The sequence below is a fragment of the Tupaia chinensis genome, unplaced genomic scaffold (assembly GCF_000334495.1).
Source record: "Tupaia chinensis unplaced genomic scaffold, TupChi_1.0 Scaffold144318_1, whole genome shotgun sequence".
Lineage (NCBI taxonomy): Eukaryota > Metazoa > Chordata > Mammalia > Scandentia > Tupaiidae > Tupaia > Tupaia belangeri.
In genome coordinates this window covers 139,013-154,517 of record NW_006204176.1, presented here as the reverse complement: position 1 = coordinate 154,517, position 15,505 = coordinate 139,013, and the positions used below count along the sequence as shown (strand labels likewise).

The 15,505-nt window shown below is 40.9% G+C and overlaps 1 protein-coding gene across 1 annotated transcript in view; it reads right to left on the bottom strand.

Annotated features, from left to right (window-relative positions):
* Positions 1 to 14,869, bottom strand: part of HMCN1 (hemicentin 1) — a 402,083-nt gene extending 387,214 nt beyond the window's left edge. The window contains 3 exon segments of the mRNA XM_027767566.1: positions 12,508 to 12,630; positions 14,085 to 14,243; positions 14,603 to 14,869. Of these exon segments, the coding sequence (XP_027623367.1) occupies positions 12,508 to 12,630; positions 14,085 to 14,243; positions 14,603 to 14,869 (549 nt within the window).
* Positions 14,870 to 15,505: the final 636 nt, after the last annotated feature.

The following is a 15,505-nucleotide window of genomic DNA, read 5'->3' as shown; positions in this document are numbered from 1 at the left end:
TACGGTGAGCCAAGTTACAATAAATGATGTTTGGTGTTTACATGGCATTTGCGATGTAGCATTTTCATGGAACTGCTTCATTAGATAAGGCTACAGTTTTCAGCATTGTCTGTTAGTTCATATTATACAGGAATATTGAAAATAAAACCCTGGAGCCAACAGGTGGCATTGTGGTTGGAGTGCTGGACTCCCACATGGTCAGCTGTGGTTTGAATTTGGGACCTTGCAGCTTCCTTTCTCATTTTCCTTCTCTCGCTCTGTCTCTCTGGTGAGCACACGTGCCCTAGAGAAAACTAAAAAAATAATAATAACAATAAATAAAATTAAATTAATAATTCTTTATTTTAAAAATAGAAAAGAAAACCTTGAGTTTTCCTTATCTTTGTAATAGAAAAATACATCATGACTTTTTAGACCACCCAATATATAAAATCCTTTAAACTGCTTTATAAAAATATGGGACCAGCAGTTGGCGTAATGGGTATGCACTCCCATGTAGTCGACCGTATTTTCGAGTTTTCGACCCAGTGGCTTAAACTCACGCCAGGCGTGTGTGTGCGCGTGCGTGCCCAAGATCCAGAGAGGAGAATGGAGGAGAAGGGACTGTAGCGTGGCCATCCTCCCTGGGGGGTGATTTCTCGCTTTCTGTCTCTCTGTCTCTCTGTTTTTCTGGCGAGCGCACACGCCCTATAGCAAAATCCTCTCCCCCCACCCCAAAAAAAAAGCAGGCAAAAATACAATATTAGCACTGACTTGATGATACAGCAGTAATGCACTGCTCAAGAGAAACCAGATCCCAATGCAGACCAAGGATCTGAATCCCCACCACCCCAGTCAGATCCTTGGTCCCCACACCACATGAAACATGCTTGTGTAAGGGCACAAGATCCAACAACTGCCTAGAGGGGAGGAGGAGGCAGAACTGCGATGTGACCAGACTCTGTGTCAGGTAGTCTCTCTTCCTCTCCCTCTTCCTCTCTAGCACTCTGTGGAGAATGCATCTCTCTCTTTCACTCTCACACGCACACGCATGCTCCATCATGAATAAAGGAAAATAAAACAGTAATATTCACGTTTTTTCCAAAGATGATAAGCTATTTGCTCATTGCTATAAATTATTTCTGCCAAAAATACTAAGCAAGTTATTTCCTTCTACCTTAAAATAGTATGTCTGTACTGCGTTTAACACTAAAGTTGTGACTTTTCTTTTTCAGATTAACAGTAATTATATAATGGGATTCCTGGGTATGCAATTAAGAAAAGATCATTAGAAAGTTATGTAAGTGTCTTGATTGTAACAACAGCCACTTACCTGGGACCAAATTATTCAATTTTCATTATTAAAGGAAAAATACTAGTGTGTTTTTCCCTCATTTACATAAATGTAAGGGCCGTAGGCAGTTCTTGTTCCGAAGAAAAGATGTAGTAACTAGATATTTTTATGTTTCCCCTTCTACAACTGTCATTTGATATTCTATGTACATGAATTCTTTGGTGGGATAGGCCAATTGGCCTAGACACTTGGGGGCCTTTTGGCAAAGAACAAACTGGCAAAGACCCAGAATTCTTTCTAAAATTTGAAGATAGGTATTCTTCAAAATTCCTTGGACACATAATCTCACTTGATTTTCATACACACACACACACACACAATAATAATAATAATAATAAATTACTATCGTCTATCAGCCCCATAACCCAGTGGGTAAGTACTGTGTAGGGAGCAGAATCCCACATAGCCCACTGTGGTTTGAATCCCAGTCCCAGTGGCTGAAAAACATGCTGAGCACGTGTGTGTTCATGCCAAAAATCTTTGATCAGGTAGAGAAACTCAGGAAAGGGAGAGCAGTGTGACCATGCTCCACTGGGGAGATATTTTCTCTTCCCTTTCCCACTTCCCCTTTCTCTTATGAAAAAAAAATAAATTATTTTAAAAGTTTTAACTAAATATATGATATAAAAGGAAATATATCGAAATTATTGAGGCCATGTGAAAATGGCAGAATAGTTTTGTCTCAACACTGCTGATTCCCTCATGTCCCCTGGGTACCTGTGCAGCTCCCAGTGGCTTCACTCTCAACACACCACATTACTGATTTTGGTGACTATTTGGTTGTTTCAGTTTTAAATATCAAGCATGTTGGACATTTTTCTCTCAGTTCAAATCCTTAGTTTCCACTACAATTCCAGTAAAAATAAAGACCAAGCCCCCTTAATGGGAAAAGAGCTAATCTCTTTCAAATTGGTGTGAATATCAAATGAATTTTTCAAAGACTTTTAAGTTGACACAGTAATTTTTTGATAGGCAAGACTCTTCAACTCAGAGTTAGCCATGCAAGTAATTGGTTGATTAAGTTAGCTCTGACCTCTAGTCAAACTCAATACTTTATTTTAACTTCTAATCAAAATAGAGTCAGCTAAATAAACAGGGTTTTTTTCTTTTTCTACTTGTTTGGTTTTGTTGAGGGCATGCAACTTATTAAATAGTGTTTACCCTCAAAAGCATTTCTCCATTTTCTAAAAAATAAAATTCTAAAATAAATTTCAAAAATTCCTTCTGGCATTTTCTTATGCATTTCTTTTTTTCTTAGAGACAAGTCTTCTCTTTGCTTTTTAAGTATTTTAGAAAGGGGCTTTAGTGAATGGCATCCATTGTTTTCTAAACTATTTTTAATTGCCAAAGGGCATATGCACTTGACAGAGACAGAGAGGGGAAAAGCACCTCTCAGTGGGTTGTGGTGACAAGTCTTCTCTTTGCTTTTTAAGTATTTTAGAAAGGGGCTTTAGTGAATGGCATCCATTGTTTTCTAAACTATTTTTAATTGCCAAAGGGCATATGCACTTGACAGAGAGAGACAGAGAAGGGAAAAGCACCTCTCAGTAGGTTGTGGTCACGCTGCGATCTTTTCTCCTTCATTTTCTCCATCCTGTCAGGACTGGGGACATGCACAGATACCCAGTGTAATTTTTTTTTTTTTTTTTTTTTTTTTTTTTTTTTTTTTTTTTTTTTTTTTTTTTTTTTTTTTTTAGGTTTTTGCCATAGGGTATGTGTGTTTGCAGACAGAGAGAGGGGAAGTAAGAAATCACCCCCAGGGAGGATGGCCACTCTCCAATCCTTTCTCCTCCATTCTCCGCTCAATATTTTGGGCATGCACGCACACACGCCTGGTGTGATTTTCAAGACTCTGAATCTGGGACTTGAACTGTGGCTGGCCATGTTGGAGTCCAGCTCTCTAACTTCCACGCCACCTGCTGACTCTACCCAGTGTGTTTTTTAAGTTGGAGCCAAGACTCAAACTGTAGTCCGCCCTGAGGGATCTGACTCTTTTACTCAGTAAGCTATGGGACAGGCCCTTTTTCCTAAATTTGATTTCGGAAGTCAGACATCACGATCATCTTATGAAGGATTGTGAGATGATACTTTCATACTTACATGCTGTAGGCAGTGAGTCTGTTGTACAGAGAGGACCCACAGCACATTACAAAACATGCTGCTACAGTTGATAACTAGTGTCTCCAACAGCTCCCAGAGCCAAGGCACAAAACCATTAAACAGAAGATGAACACTCTTGCATTGCAAAGTTTATCTTTTTTTTTTTGTTTTTTTAGAATTGTGTTTGTTTGATTCTTGCCATAGGGCATGTGCACTCACCAGGGAGGAACACAGAGAGGGAAAGCAAGAAGAAATCACCTCCCGGAAAGAATGGTCATGCCACAATATCATCTCTTCCATTCTCCTGTCAGGATTTGGGGTGTGCACACACACGCGCCTGGTGTGATTTTCAAGCCACTAGGTTGGGACTTGAACCGCAGTCAGCCATGTGGGAGTTCAGCACCTTAATCACAGACCACCTGCCAGCCCTAGGACTCATATTCTGGACTTCCCAGAACCATCAGGCCCATCCTGCTGTTTGCAGTGTAGGAGAGCTCCGCTTGCTTTGGTACATTTTGCCTAAATAGGATTCTGTTGAGTATGGTCACTCTCCTCTCCCCACACCATTCCTGAAGATTATTATGTACTAGGTACACTATAAATATCATTTTGAAAACCTATGCACATGCTAATGGGCTATAAATAACTTTATAAATAATGAATTAAGGATCTTATTTTTGGCTTTATCAAAACAAATGGAAATATAAAGCACAGATGGCTTTACTTAGAGAAGTGACCTAAATACCCTCCCAGGTGCCTCAGTCTGGAGGATAACTACGAGACATGCATTAGCATCCCCGGCACATGCACACCGAAGTGCTGATCTCAGCCCAGCCACACAGAAAGCACGAAAGCTTGCACTGGAACGACGGACGACTCCTTCTTTGGAAGGTTTATGGATTTGGAGACATCCGCATCATTTTAAAGAGCGAGCTCAGCCCTTTATTGTCAACATTTAATCCATTGAGTTCAAAGAAGGGAAAAGTGGAAACACTTCCCCACTCTTTTCTCACATGTCCTGTAGCTTTCTAGAATGTTAGCATTGTCTCTGAGACATTTCTCAAATTTCAGAGGAAACACCCATTTCTACTCATGTTCAAGGTCCACAGTAAGGCCGTGTTTTTGAAACAATGCCTGTAGTAAAATTTGGAATGGGGGAAATAAAATGCCAGCTCCCTCAGCTCAGAGCACTGATTGTCCAAAACCTTGAATTTTAGACTTTCCTTACGAAGCCCATGGGCAGAAAGCTTGTGCTTATAATCATGGTCAGACGTGACCATTAGCCAAAACAGAAGGAGGGGCCCGTGCCAAATTCCTGCTCCAGCGAAGTTTACAGATTTCCTGACACCAGTGCAGAACCCGGGAAACCCGTGCCTATGATCCTGGTTGGCTGAGAGGCAAGAGTGAGCAGCTAAAATTAGCAAGGAAGTAAATCCAGAAATCTCTCAAGTAAGGGCCTTCTGCCAGGCACTGGATTTGTCACAGATCTGCTGCAAGATTGTCACTTCATTTTCCTGGGTTTCAGTTACTTCCTCTGAAATATCTAGTGAGTTCAAATCTCCGCTTCCAATTGGAAATTCCTCTGTGGAAAGAAACGTGATTTCTTCATCTAAAAACATAATTCCTATTATAGACATGATAGGCTATCTCTTCTGTTTTCTTCCAGAAAAAAATCTATGACCTGTATACTGCTCAGCTCCAGAAATGCTTTCGGGTCAATCTCCCCGCCTCCTTTGCTTCCATGGTAGGACAAGAGACTGCCCAACTAACCTCTCCTCTCAGTAGCTGCAGTTACACATGCTGACCCCTGAGGGCTCACAGGGAATTAGAGAACACAGCAGAGAGCCTGAACATAATACGCATTTCTATAAGGGTTACCTGTATTATTCCCCAAATGAGCAGTTAAACTCTACTTTTCAACATCTTTAACTATTTTATTGCTAATTTGATATTTTAAAAAATTAATGGCAAATATGAGGGTCAGCAGGTGGCATGGAGGTTAAGACAGCTGGATCCCACACAGTCGACTGCATAGAGTTTTGGTCTCCACAGCTTGACAAATGCATGTTCAAAATCTCCAGGAGAGAATGGAAAAGGGATTGAGGCCTAGCCATTCCCCCTCAGATATGCTTTCTCACTTTCTCTTCCTCTCTCTCTGTCTATCTTTCTGTGGCAAGCACAAATGCCCTAAACAAAATTTAAATGTGTGTGTGTGTGTGTGTGTGCACGCACACATGCGTGTGTGTGTATGAAGGCATTGTAAAAGTTCAAAATTTTTACCAGATTCTTTTTTTTTTTTTTTTTTTTTGGAGAGATTTTCACTATAGGGCGCGTGCGCTCGCCAGACAGACAGAGAGAGACATTAGAGACAGAAAGCGAGAAATCACCCCCCAGGGGGAATGGTCACGCCGCAATCCCTTCTCCTCCATTCTCCTCTCGGGATCTTGGGCACGCACGCACACGCGCCCGGCGTGAGTTTTAAGCCACCGGGTCCAGGATGCGAACCGCGGTCGACTATGTGGGAGTCCAGCGACATAGCCATTACGCTAACTGCTGGTTCCTCAAGATTCTTTAGTAGTTCTGAGTCCCTCAGACATTTATCTGTCAAAGTGGGGCTCACCACAATATCCCTCTCCTTTGAGTCCTCCAGAGGAGAGAAGCGCCTTAAAGACAGAAAGTCTCTTTTGTAACCACAGGTGACCTCTTTAAACAAACAAAACTCCTCTTCTCGTCTGTAAGAATCTACAGACTGTGGGACCAGAAGGTGGTGCAGTGGTTAAGGCACTGGACACTCCCATATGGCCACCCATGGTGACAGTCCTGGATCTGATGACTTGCTTTCTCTTTCTCTCTCTCTCTCTGTCTCTCTCTCTCTCTGGGTCTCTCTCTGGTCAAATTAAAATGAATGAATGAATAAATAAAATTAAATAAATAATTCTTTAAAAAAATAAAAAGAATCTACAGACTGGGTGAATTCCATTCTCTTGGGATTCTATTCAGCTTCCCATATGTATGTATTTCTTATTTTCTTTTATCTTCACAGTGATCCCATGAGATAATTAATATGCCTGTATTCATGTAAAGGAACAGCAACTCAGAGAAGTTATACAAAGTTGTTTAATAATGTTGTTCAATGAGCCAAAGGCAGAATGGTCCTTAGAACCCACATCATCCTGATTCTAAGGCCCCCCGAGTTTCCCATTATAGCATGCTGCCTTTGGCCATCTCTTGCAGGTAGACACTGCCTATTTTTTTTGTTTATTTCAGAAAAAACATCTAAGGCCAGTGGGTAGTGTGATAGTTAAAGCACTGGATTCCGTATGGCCAACTGTCTAGACGAGTACAGGAACCAGCTGCTTGAAAATCATGCCGGGTGTATGTACGAGTGTGCCCGAAGTCCCAAGAGGATACTGGAGGGGAAGGGACTGTGGCTTTGCCACCCCCTGAGGGCTGTCTTCTCACTTTTCCTCTCTGTCTTAATCCAGTGAGCACAAGCACCCTATAGCAAAAACTAAAAAAAATAAAAATTAAAAAAATATTTTTTTAAATGTTAAAAAAGCAAGTTGCTAGAATATTTTGACTAAATTTATCACTAAATAAAAATAACAGCCATTAATATTCATTGATATGTTCTAAGCCCAATAACCCTATGAAGTGGGTACGGTTATTGTCCCATTTTATAGATGAGGAAACGGAGGCAGTCTGTGGTCACCCGGCAGGGATACGAGCCATGGTCCGAGAGCCCGTTGTGTTAACTGCTCGCAGTACTGCGTGTGCTGAGTATCTGTCTGCCCCACCAGATCCGTCTCTACCCTTCTCAGTTCACCTCTGCACCCTAAGGTGTTGGCTTTTATTGACTGCTTCAACAGGGCTCCCTTATCTTCTAGCTTCCAGTTAGAACTGGGGAAATGGAAGGCATCAATAAATGGGCAGGATTATACACTTACTCCCCTGGCACCATCCTTCCAGGGCTTTGGTTTACCTATCCACGGCCACAGTTTTCAATGAGCCCTCAACATGGCTCTCACTGGGAGCTGTACAAGCTCACTCCTGTCCCCTTCAGACCTGGCGAGAACAGAGGTACACTCATACTCTGGACTCCTGATGCTTCACGTCCCTGCTAGTGGGCTTAGCGTGACCCACACGCGTTGATAACTGTCGTTCTTTAAATTCTCTTTTGCCCCTGTTGAATGAGCCTTCTGTTTTCTGCTGGGATTATTACTGAAACTTTCCTCTGTAGCAGGTATTATCTATTGGAATATTATTTGTTGTAATGTTAACATTTATTGGAATGGGACTCCACATGGCTAAAACAACGAGGAAGGTATTTTTTCAGGAAAGAAGGCAATCTCAGAGCATGTGAGTCGGGGGAAAGGTGGAGGAACTCAGGACAAGGGAATTACCTAATAAGCAGCAGGATTTTTTTGGTGTGTTAGCATCCTTGACACAGTGTCTGTGGGTAATTCTGAAATTTCAAACTTGGACTTTTTCTTATCCTAAAGGAAGCATTAGATAGATAAACTCATCATCATCCAGTGTACAAAGAAGGAGAGGAATTATACTGCAATTATTCAGTTCCTTTTCTGTCTTCAAAGGTGAATTAAGCACATCCTTGAGACATGTCTTAACCTGTGTTTCCAAAATATAATGCCATTCAGAAATTTATAGACCACTGATGCTCAGCCAGATAATTTCTCTACTTTGATTTCCCTTTCATGTTAAATAAGGATGAAAGATACCTAAATCTTCTACTTAATCATTGTTTAAGAAGAAAAGAAAAGAAAAGAAAACACTTCCAGTTAGTTCAGGGAGAGCACTGACACAAAATACACCTCTCTAGGTTGGGAAATTGCTGAGCTAGGGTAAAAGGATAAAACATAATACTCGGGAACCAGCAGTTAGCGTAATGGCTATGTCGCTGGACTCCCACGTAGTTGACCGCGGTTCACGTCCCGGACCCAGTGGCTTAAAACTCACGCCGGGCGTGTGTGCGTGCGTGCCCAAGATCCCGAGAGGAGAATGGAGGAGAAGGGATTGCGGCGTGACCATCCCCCCTGGGGGGTGATTTCTCACTTTCTGTCTCTCTGTCTCTCTCTGTCTGTCTGGCGAGCACACGCGCCCTACAGTGAAAATCTCTCCAAAAAAAACATAATACTCTACGGGTTCTTAAGAAACAGTAGATGGGCCGGCCCTGTAACCTCAGGGTTAAGAGTTGGGTCTCCCATGGCTGACTGTGGTTTGAATCCGGTCCTGGTAACTTGAAAAACCCATGTACAGGTGTGCCACAAATAAAGAAATGTTATTTCATTTAATCCTTGGAAAACTATCTAAAAAGAGTGACTTTATTATCTCCAAACAAGAAAACTGGGGCTCACAGAGGCCATGTCACAAAGAAATACAGAATTTCTATCAGTTAAAATATATTATCTTGAGGTAAGTGAACGTCTAGTTTAATTGGCTTGAGCAAAACAATGATTTCCTTAACTCTGAAAGCTTAGCATTAGGCTGGGTTTGAGTGTTGACTTATCGAGAGATTAGATTTTCTAAGCTCGTCACTGCCCTCTGTATTTGTGTCATCCTCAGACTTAAAGACAGACATGTCAGTTCAGGGATTCACAAGCATGCAGGGTAGTATCTAGAAGAGAACTCTTCCAAGACATGCCTAGCTAAATCCCCCTAAACTCACTAGCCCAAAGTAAGATGCCCTTTCCTGCACTATTTGGCAAGGAGTTTGGAACTGCTGTGATTTACAACAAATTTTTGTTAAATGTTGCTCTTGAAATTTATTTGCTGGGGCCAGCAGGTGGCATGGTGGTTAAGGGTGCTGGACTCCCACATGGCTGACTACGGTTTGAATCTGGACCTTGTGGCTTGCTTTCTCACTTTCTCTCCTCTCTCTCTCTCTCTCTGGTCAAATTAAAATAAATAAATAAAGTTAAATAACATAATTCTTCTCAAAAATTATTTGCTAATTGACTAAATTGTTAAAAATGATTAAGATTATAAAAATTAAGCATGACGGGACCAGCAGTTAGCGTAATGGCTATGTCGTTGGACTCCCCAGGTAGTCGACCACACTTTGAGTCCCGGACCTGGTGGCTTAAACTCACGCTGCGCACATGTGCATGCGTGCCCAAGATCCCAAGAGAAGAATGGAGGAGAAGGGATTGCAGCATGGCCATCCCCCCTGGAGAGTGATTTCTCACTTTTTATCTCTCTGTCTCTGTCTCTGTCTTTGTGGCAAGTGCACGTGTCCTACAGCAAAAACCTCTCCCCCCCCAAAAAAAAATTAAGCGTGATGACATTTATTTAATTAAAAGTGTATACCTCTACAGGGCTTATTTTCTCCATTTAAGACAACAATAATACTTTCAATTATACACAACAACCTTCCCTGGGTAGGTGGATATAAATAAAGCAACATTCATAGGAACACCTATTATTTTTCCCCTAGCTCTGGGGCCAACTTCTAATAAACTCCTATGATTGTCTTTAAAATCGAGCCCACCTTGTTTGGAGCATCTCTGAGTTGTGTCTGAGTGCTCACAAGCAGTCCAGGCAGTTACTCTCTCAAAACCTGTAGGAGCGGCCATGTGCCTTCTCACCTCTCCTCACGTCCAGTACCTTCTACCTGGACCCACCATGTCCACTGGGCATCGCATCCTCTGCAGTTTCTAATTTTCCTCTGTCTCCTCTGAACCCCACTGCCATGTTCAACCCACAACATCATAAAACTGTAGCCAAGTGGTGTACTTGCAGAAGTAGGGAAGAATGATGCTCTTTCTCACTGAAGTCCCACTTTGTACTGGAGATACTGCCTGACTCGGGGGTCTCAAGGAACTCCTTGAGAACAGCTTCTACCAGCAGCCTTTCCTTCATTAGGAAGCTGTGTTTGGCATGGAACAAGAAACCCAGAACCTGAGAAGTTCTGGGCTCTTCTTCCCAGACCCTCACATTCTCATGCAAACATTTATGCAAATTAACTCTAAGACTCCTCCTGTGGTCCTCAGACCCTCCCTAGGCATTTCTGAGTTGCTACAGTGGACAGGACATAGACTCAAGCCATAACCTGTTTGAAAGATATTTCTTCCCCGCCCCCCAATTTTTTTTTTTGAGAGAGAGATTTTTTGCAATAGGGTGTATGTGCTCACCAGAGACACAGAAAGAGCCAGGAAGTGAAAAATCACACACACACCCTCCCAACCCACCAAGGGGGATGACCACATCACAATCCCTTCTCTTCCATTCTCCTCTCAAGATTTTGCGCATGGACGCACATGTGCCCAGTGTGAGTTTTTTAAGTCACCAGGTCCAGGACTTGAACTGCGGTCAGCTACGTGGGAATTCAGTAACATAACCATTACACCATTTGCTGGTCCTCCCAGAAAACTTTTTACAAGTATAGTAACCTTCCAGGTTTATATATAATAACATGTTAATAAGAAAAAATATTTTTGGTAGGCCACTTATAGCGGCAAAGCAGTAATACAAAGTTCACAATGCCAAAACCATACGAGAAGGTCACAGATTCACATCCTGAGTTAGAGCCATACATGCTGGGCATACGCAGATGCCAGTGATCCTGGCTGACCAAGAACAGGAGCAGATCCTGGCATGAAGATTCTGTTTCAGGTATCTCTTTGTTTTCCTCTCTCATGGAAGAAATAAATAATCTTAAAAATATATACATATATACACACACATATATATGTATATATGTGTGTGTATATATGTATATATATGTGTATATGTGTGTGTATGTATGTATGTGTGTATATATATGTATTTGGGGGGGGGGCTGGATTGTTTGCCCTAGAAATTTGCATGTCATATTAGTTCCTCCATGACGCATGAAAAACTTTAGGTATAAGAAAATCGTGTATTCGAGACACAAAGGAGTCTGTCATGAAATTAACAGAATTGCAGGTATAGTAACCATATGAATCAAATGTGTATTATGCCTCATTGAAAAGCTTACCTTTGTACTGGTATGTGCCTAGAAACTTAAGTGGGAGCCAAATAAATAAACAGTGAATATAAATAGAATGTTACTATTGTGAGCAAGACCAAGGCAAGCTAACAAGGAAAAAGAAGGAATCGTGACAGTTGGATCTGCCTCAGAGACCTTTTTAAGAAAACATTAAGATTTTCTTATAACATATCACAGGTATTTTATTTATAAAAATGATAATGCAAATGTTAATATTCAAAATTAATTATATATTATCACTTTTAAAATATGCCATAAATTATGAACTCAGATTTTATCACGAGTTTTTCAATATCTATAGTGACTTAGTCGTAGTTTTTGACTTTTAATCTTAGACACCAACTCTCATTAGAATTCTGTCCAATAATTAACTTTTTCACATTTTACTGTAGTAACTAGTGAAGCTTTAATTCACTCTTATCCAAAAATCATTCATCAGAAACTGGGGCCAGCAGGTGGCATGGTGTTAAGAGTTGGACTTTCACATGGCTGCCTGCAGTTCGAGTCCTGCACTTAGCAGCTTAATAATCACACCAGGCATATGTACATGTGTTCCCCAAATCCAGAGAGGAGAATAGAAGAGAAGGGATTGTGGCATGGTCATCCTCACCAGCCACCAGAAGGTGATTTTCACTTTCTCTCTCACTGTCTCTCTCTGTCTCTCCAGTGAGCACACATGCCCTTTGACAAAAAAAAAAAAAAAAAAACACCCAAAAACTAAATTGATTCATTAAATGAAAATGGCAACAAAAAATTTTTTAGATTTAAAAAGAGAAACAGAAATTGACCATACTAAACAATAAGAACTACAAACAATTTTTGATTCCAAGTAAATAAATTTTAAATGCACTTACACTTAAATTGAATAATCTGTTACTGTAACATAATACAACCTAGAAACTAACATTTGGAAATCTGTCTCTCCATCTTAAGTCAATGCTTTCACTGACCTGTGGTCCAGGAGTAAAGCCTTTGATTAAAATTGTTCTTGAAATCAAACCCGTCACAATGTAGGCTGGCCTAACTGATGTTCGTGAGGTTGCTAATAGCTAGTAATAAAGTAGAGTCCCTTTATGAGACTGACCTCATTAACTTGTTTCTTGTCCAGGTGGAACACTTGACCAGAACTTGTAGAGGCAATTTCTTCATAGACTTTATATCCAATATGGCTCCTGTCATCACAATCTCCAGTGAGCACAAATACCACCTACATTTACAGAAAAAAAGAAGACAATTTAAAGGGTTTCCAGAAATCAGCATATATTTATTAAGTAACTATTATGTGTTAACATATTACCAAGCAAGTGGAATATATACACACACGCATGTATATATATTTATGGGTTTATATATTACATAATTATTCTTGATCTGGTATTCTGCTTAATAGACAGGAACATCGTGATGTCCATTTCAGAACTACAGGCTACATACTGTGGACATACGAGCGAGACCATGACTGTACTAGATTACATGAAAGCCTCAGTCCTCACCCTCTCTGTCCTCACACACTTAGCCAAAGGAATGTAAAGTGCTCTCTCTACAAGGGCAAAGTTCATTTTCTCATCTTTGAATCTAAGCTTGGCCGCATGATTTGCTTTGGCCAACAGCAGGAGGCAAAAGGGACATTCTACAAGCCTAGACTCAAGAGGCCTTGTGTTCTTCCATTTGATCTCTGGTAAATCTGCCATGGTCTTAAGAAAAATGCCTAAACTAACCTACTCAGAAGGAGACAAGGAAACCTGTGAGGCATCACCAAGTCACCCCAGTGCCTGGCTTAGATAAGCCAAACCCAAACTCTTCCCCAGACATGAAGCAAGCAAACTCAGCCTACATCAGCTGAGCTCTGTGCATGTGGGAGAAATAAATGCCTATTGCTTTATTGTAACAATTTGTTATGCAGCACTAACAAACCAATAGAAGGAATGAATGACTGGCAAGAATCCACATTTGAAATACAGGCCTTTTTTGTTAAGCCTGTTTTCCTCAGTTATAAGGAGAAGAGGATAACAAGCACCTTAATTAACCCTATCATTTCTTCTCTGTATTAAGAAAAAATCATCTGGGGCCAGCAGGTGGTGTGGTGGATAAGGGCGCTGGATTCCCACATGGCCAACCATGGTTCAAGTCTCGGACCTGGTGGCTTGCTTTCTCACTTTCCCATTCTCTCTCTCTCTCTCTTTCTCTCTCTCGTCAAATAAAGAAAAAAAAATAACAATAACAAATGGAAATAAATAATTCTTAAAAAAATCATTCATATGCTATCTATAAATATTACATGTGCATTTAATATGTTAAAATTAAATGACATAGTGGCCAGGAGGTGGCATGATGTTTAAAGGCACTGGACTCCCACATGGCCAACCACGGTCCAGTTCTAGTCCCAGAACTGGCAGCTTGCTTTCTCACTTTCTCACTCTCTCTCTCTCTTGCTCACTCTCTTGCTCTGTCCTCTTCTGGTCAAATTTAAATAAATAAATAAACAAACAAACAAAGTTAAATAAAGTAATTCTTTGAAAAAACTTAAATGACATACATATCAGTATCTGTATGTGGGTAGATTATAATTATTGTCATTTACCCCTCATGGAGTAAGCAGAGGACACACAACCTCTTACATGCTGCGTTCAGATGAAAAGGTTTGGGGTGCCTCCTACTCACTTGTGACTGCTTCTGTTGAATAAGCTGCAGCACCTCGTGGGTGAGCCGGTAATCTTTGGATCGTGCATCGGTGAAAACGTAGATAAAAGAACCAGGAAGAGAAATTTCCAAGGCAATTTTTATCGCTCCGATGCTCATTTCTGGACAATCACCACCACCCTGTAGAGCAGAGAGAAAAATGCAGTTATTTCATCAGCAAAAGCAGAACAGAGAGTTTCATTATAACGAATTGGCCGAGGAGCTTTGGAACTGAGCAAGTTCTTTTCACTTTAACTTTCTGTCAGTTTGCCACTGGATTAATTACCTTCGTTAGGAGGAGATAGAAAAGATATAAAATCATAGGCAGCTGTGTGGAAGGAGACATTCAAACTTCATTCCAAATATACAAAATAATAACAAGTATTAGACAGCTTTTAACTAACTGTCCATTCATTCTCCCATTCTGCATTCCTAGCTCATATATAGCCTCTTTCTTATCCCGTCTCACTTTTATTTGATGACCTGGCTCCCTCCTGTACTGAGAAAATAGAAGCAAGCAGAAGAGAAGAGTGATACGCTCCCACTGCTCTTCCTGTTAACCGACCTGCAACTGCGGCCACTCCTGCCTTCACAGCACTCCCAGCTAACGCCTCACACCTGTGCTTTGGCCGAGGTCGTGGCCCCGCTGACTCTCCCCTCTCTCTACTGCTCGCACTCTTCACTGGATCAGTCCCACCAGCAAACATACATATTGTTGTCCCCGTACCCCATGTTTCTGTCCCGTTTCTTTCAAAGATGCTTCCCATGACGACCTTGCCTAAGAGATACTCTCGTCACTCACTCTTACACTGCCTCATTTTGCCTAATAACCTGTGATCTCTGTGCTTTGGTTCCTATTTGAATAGGTTCAACATGTTTTCCCAAACAGAAACAGTCCCTATCCTAAAAGGAATTCTTTTCAAATGTATTTCCTTTCAGTTATGTGGGTTTGTACATGAAATTATGAGCATGCTCTACTTACCACTTTATACATTACATTCTGGAGTGAGGATTAGATTATATACTGCTTGTGTTTTCATGTCACCAATGTTCTTCGAAGCTGCCGGTTTTAATGATTGAATAATATTCTATTATGTCCATAGCCCAAAATTTAGTAATCATTTGTCTATTGTTGAATATTAATGCTCATTCTAATTTTTCTCCTCTATCATAAATTTTATACATACTTCTTTTTTTGTTTGTTTGTTTGTTTTTTTTTTCCTAAGAGAGATTTTGCTATAGGGCCCAAGCACTCGCCCAAAAAAGAAACAGAGCAAGACATTATCCCCCAGGTGGGATGGCCAAGCTGCAACCCAGTCTCCTCCATTCTCTTCTCAGGATTTTAGGCATGCACACACCCATGCCCAGCGTGACTTTTAAGCCGCTGGGTCCAGAACTCAAAT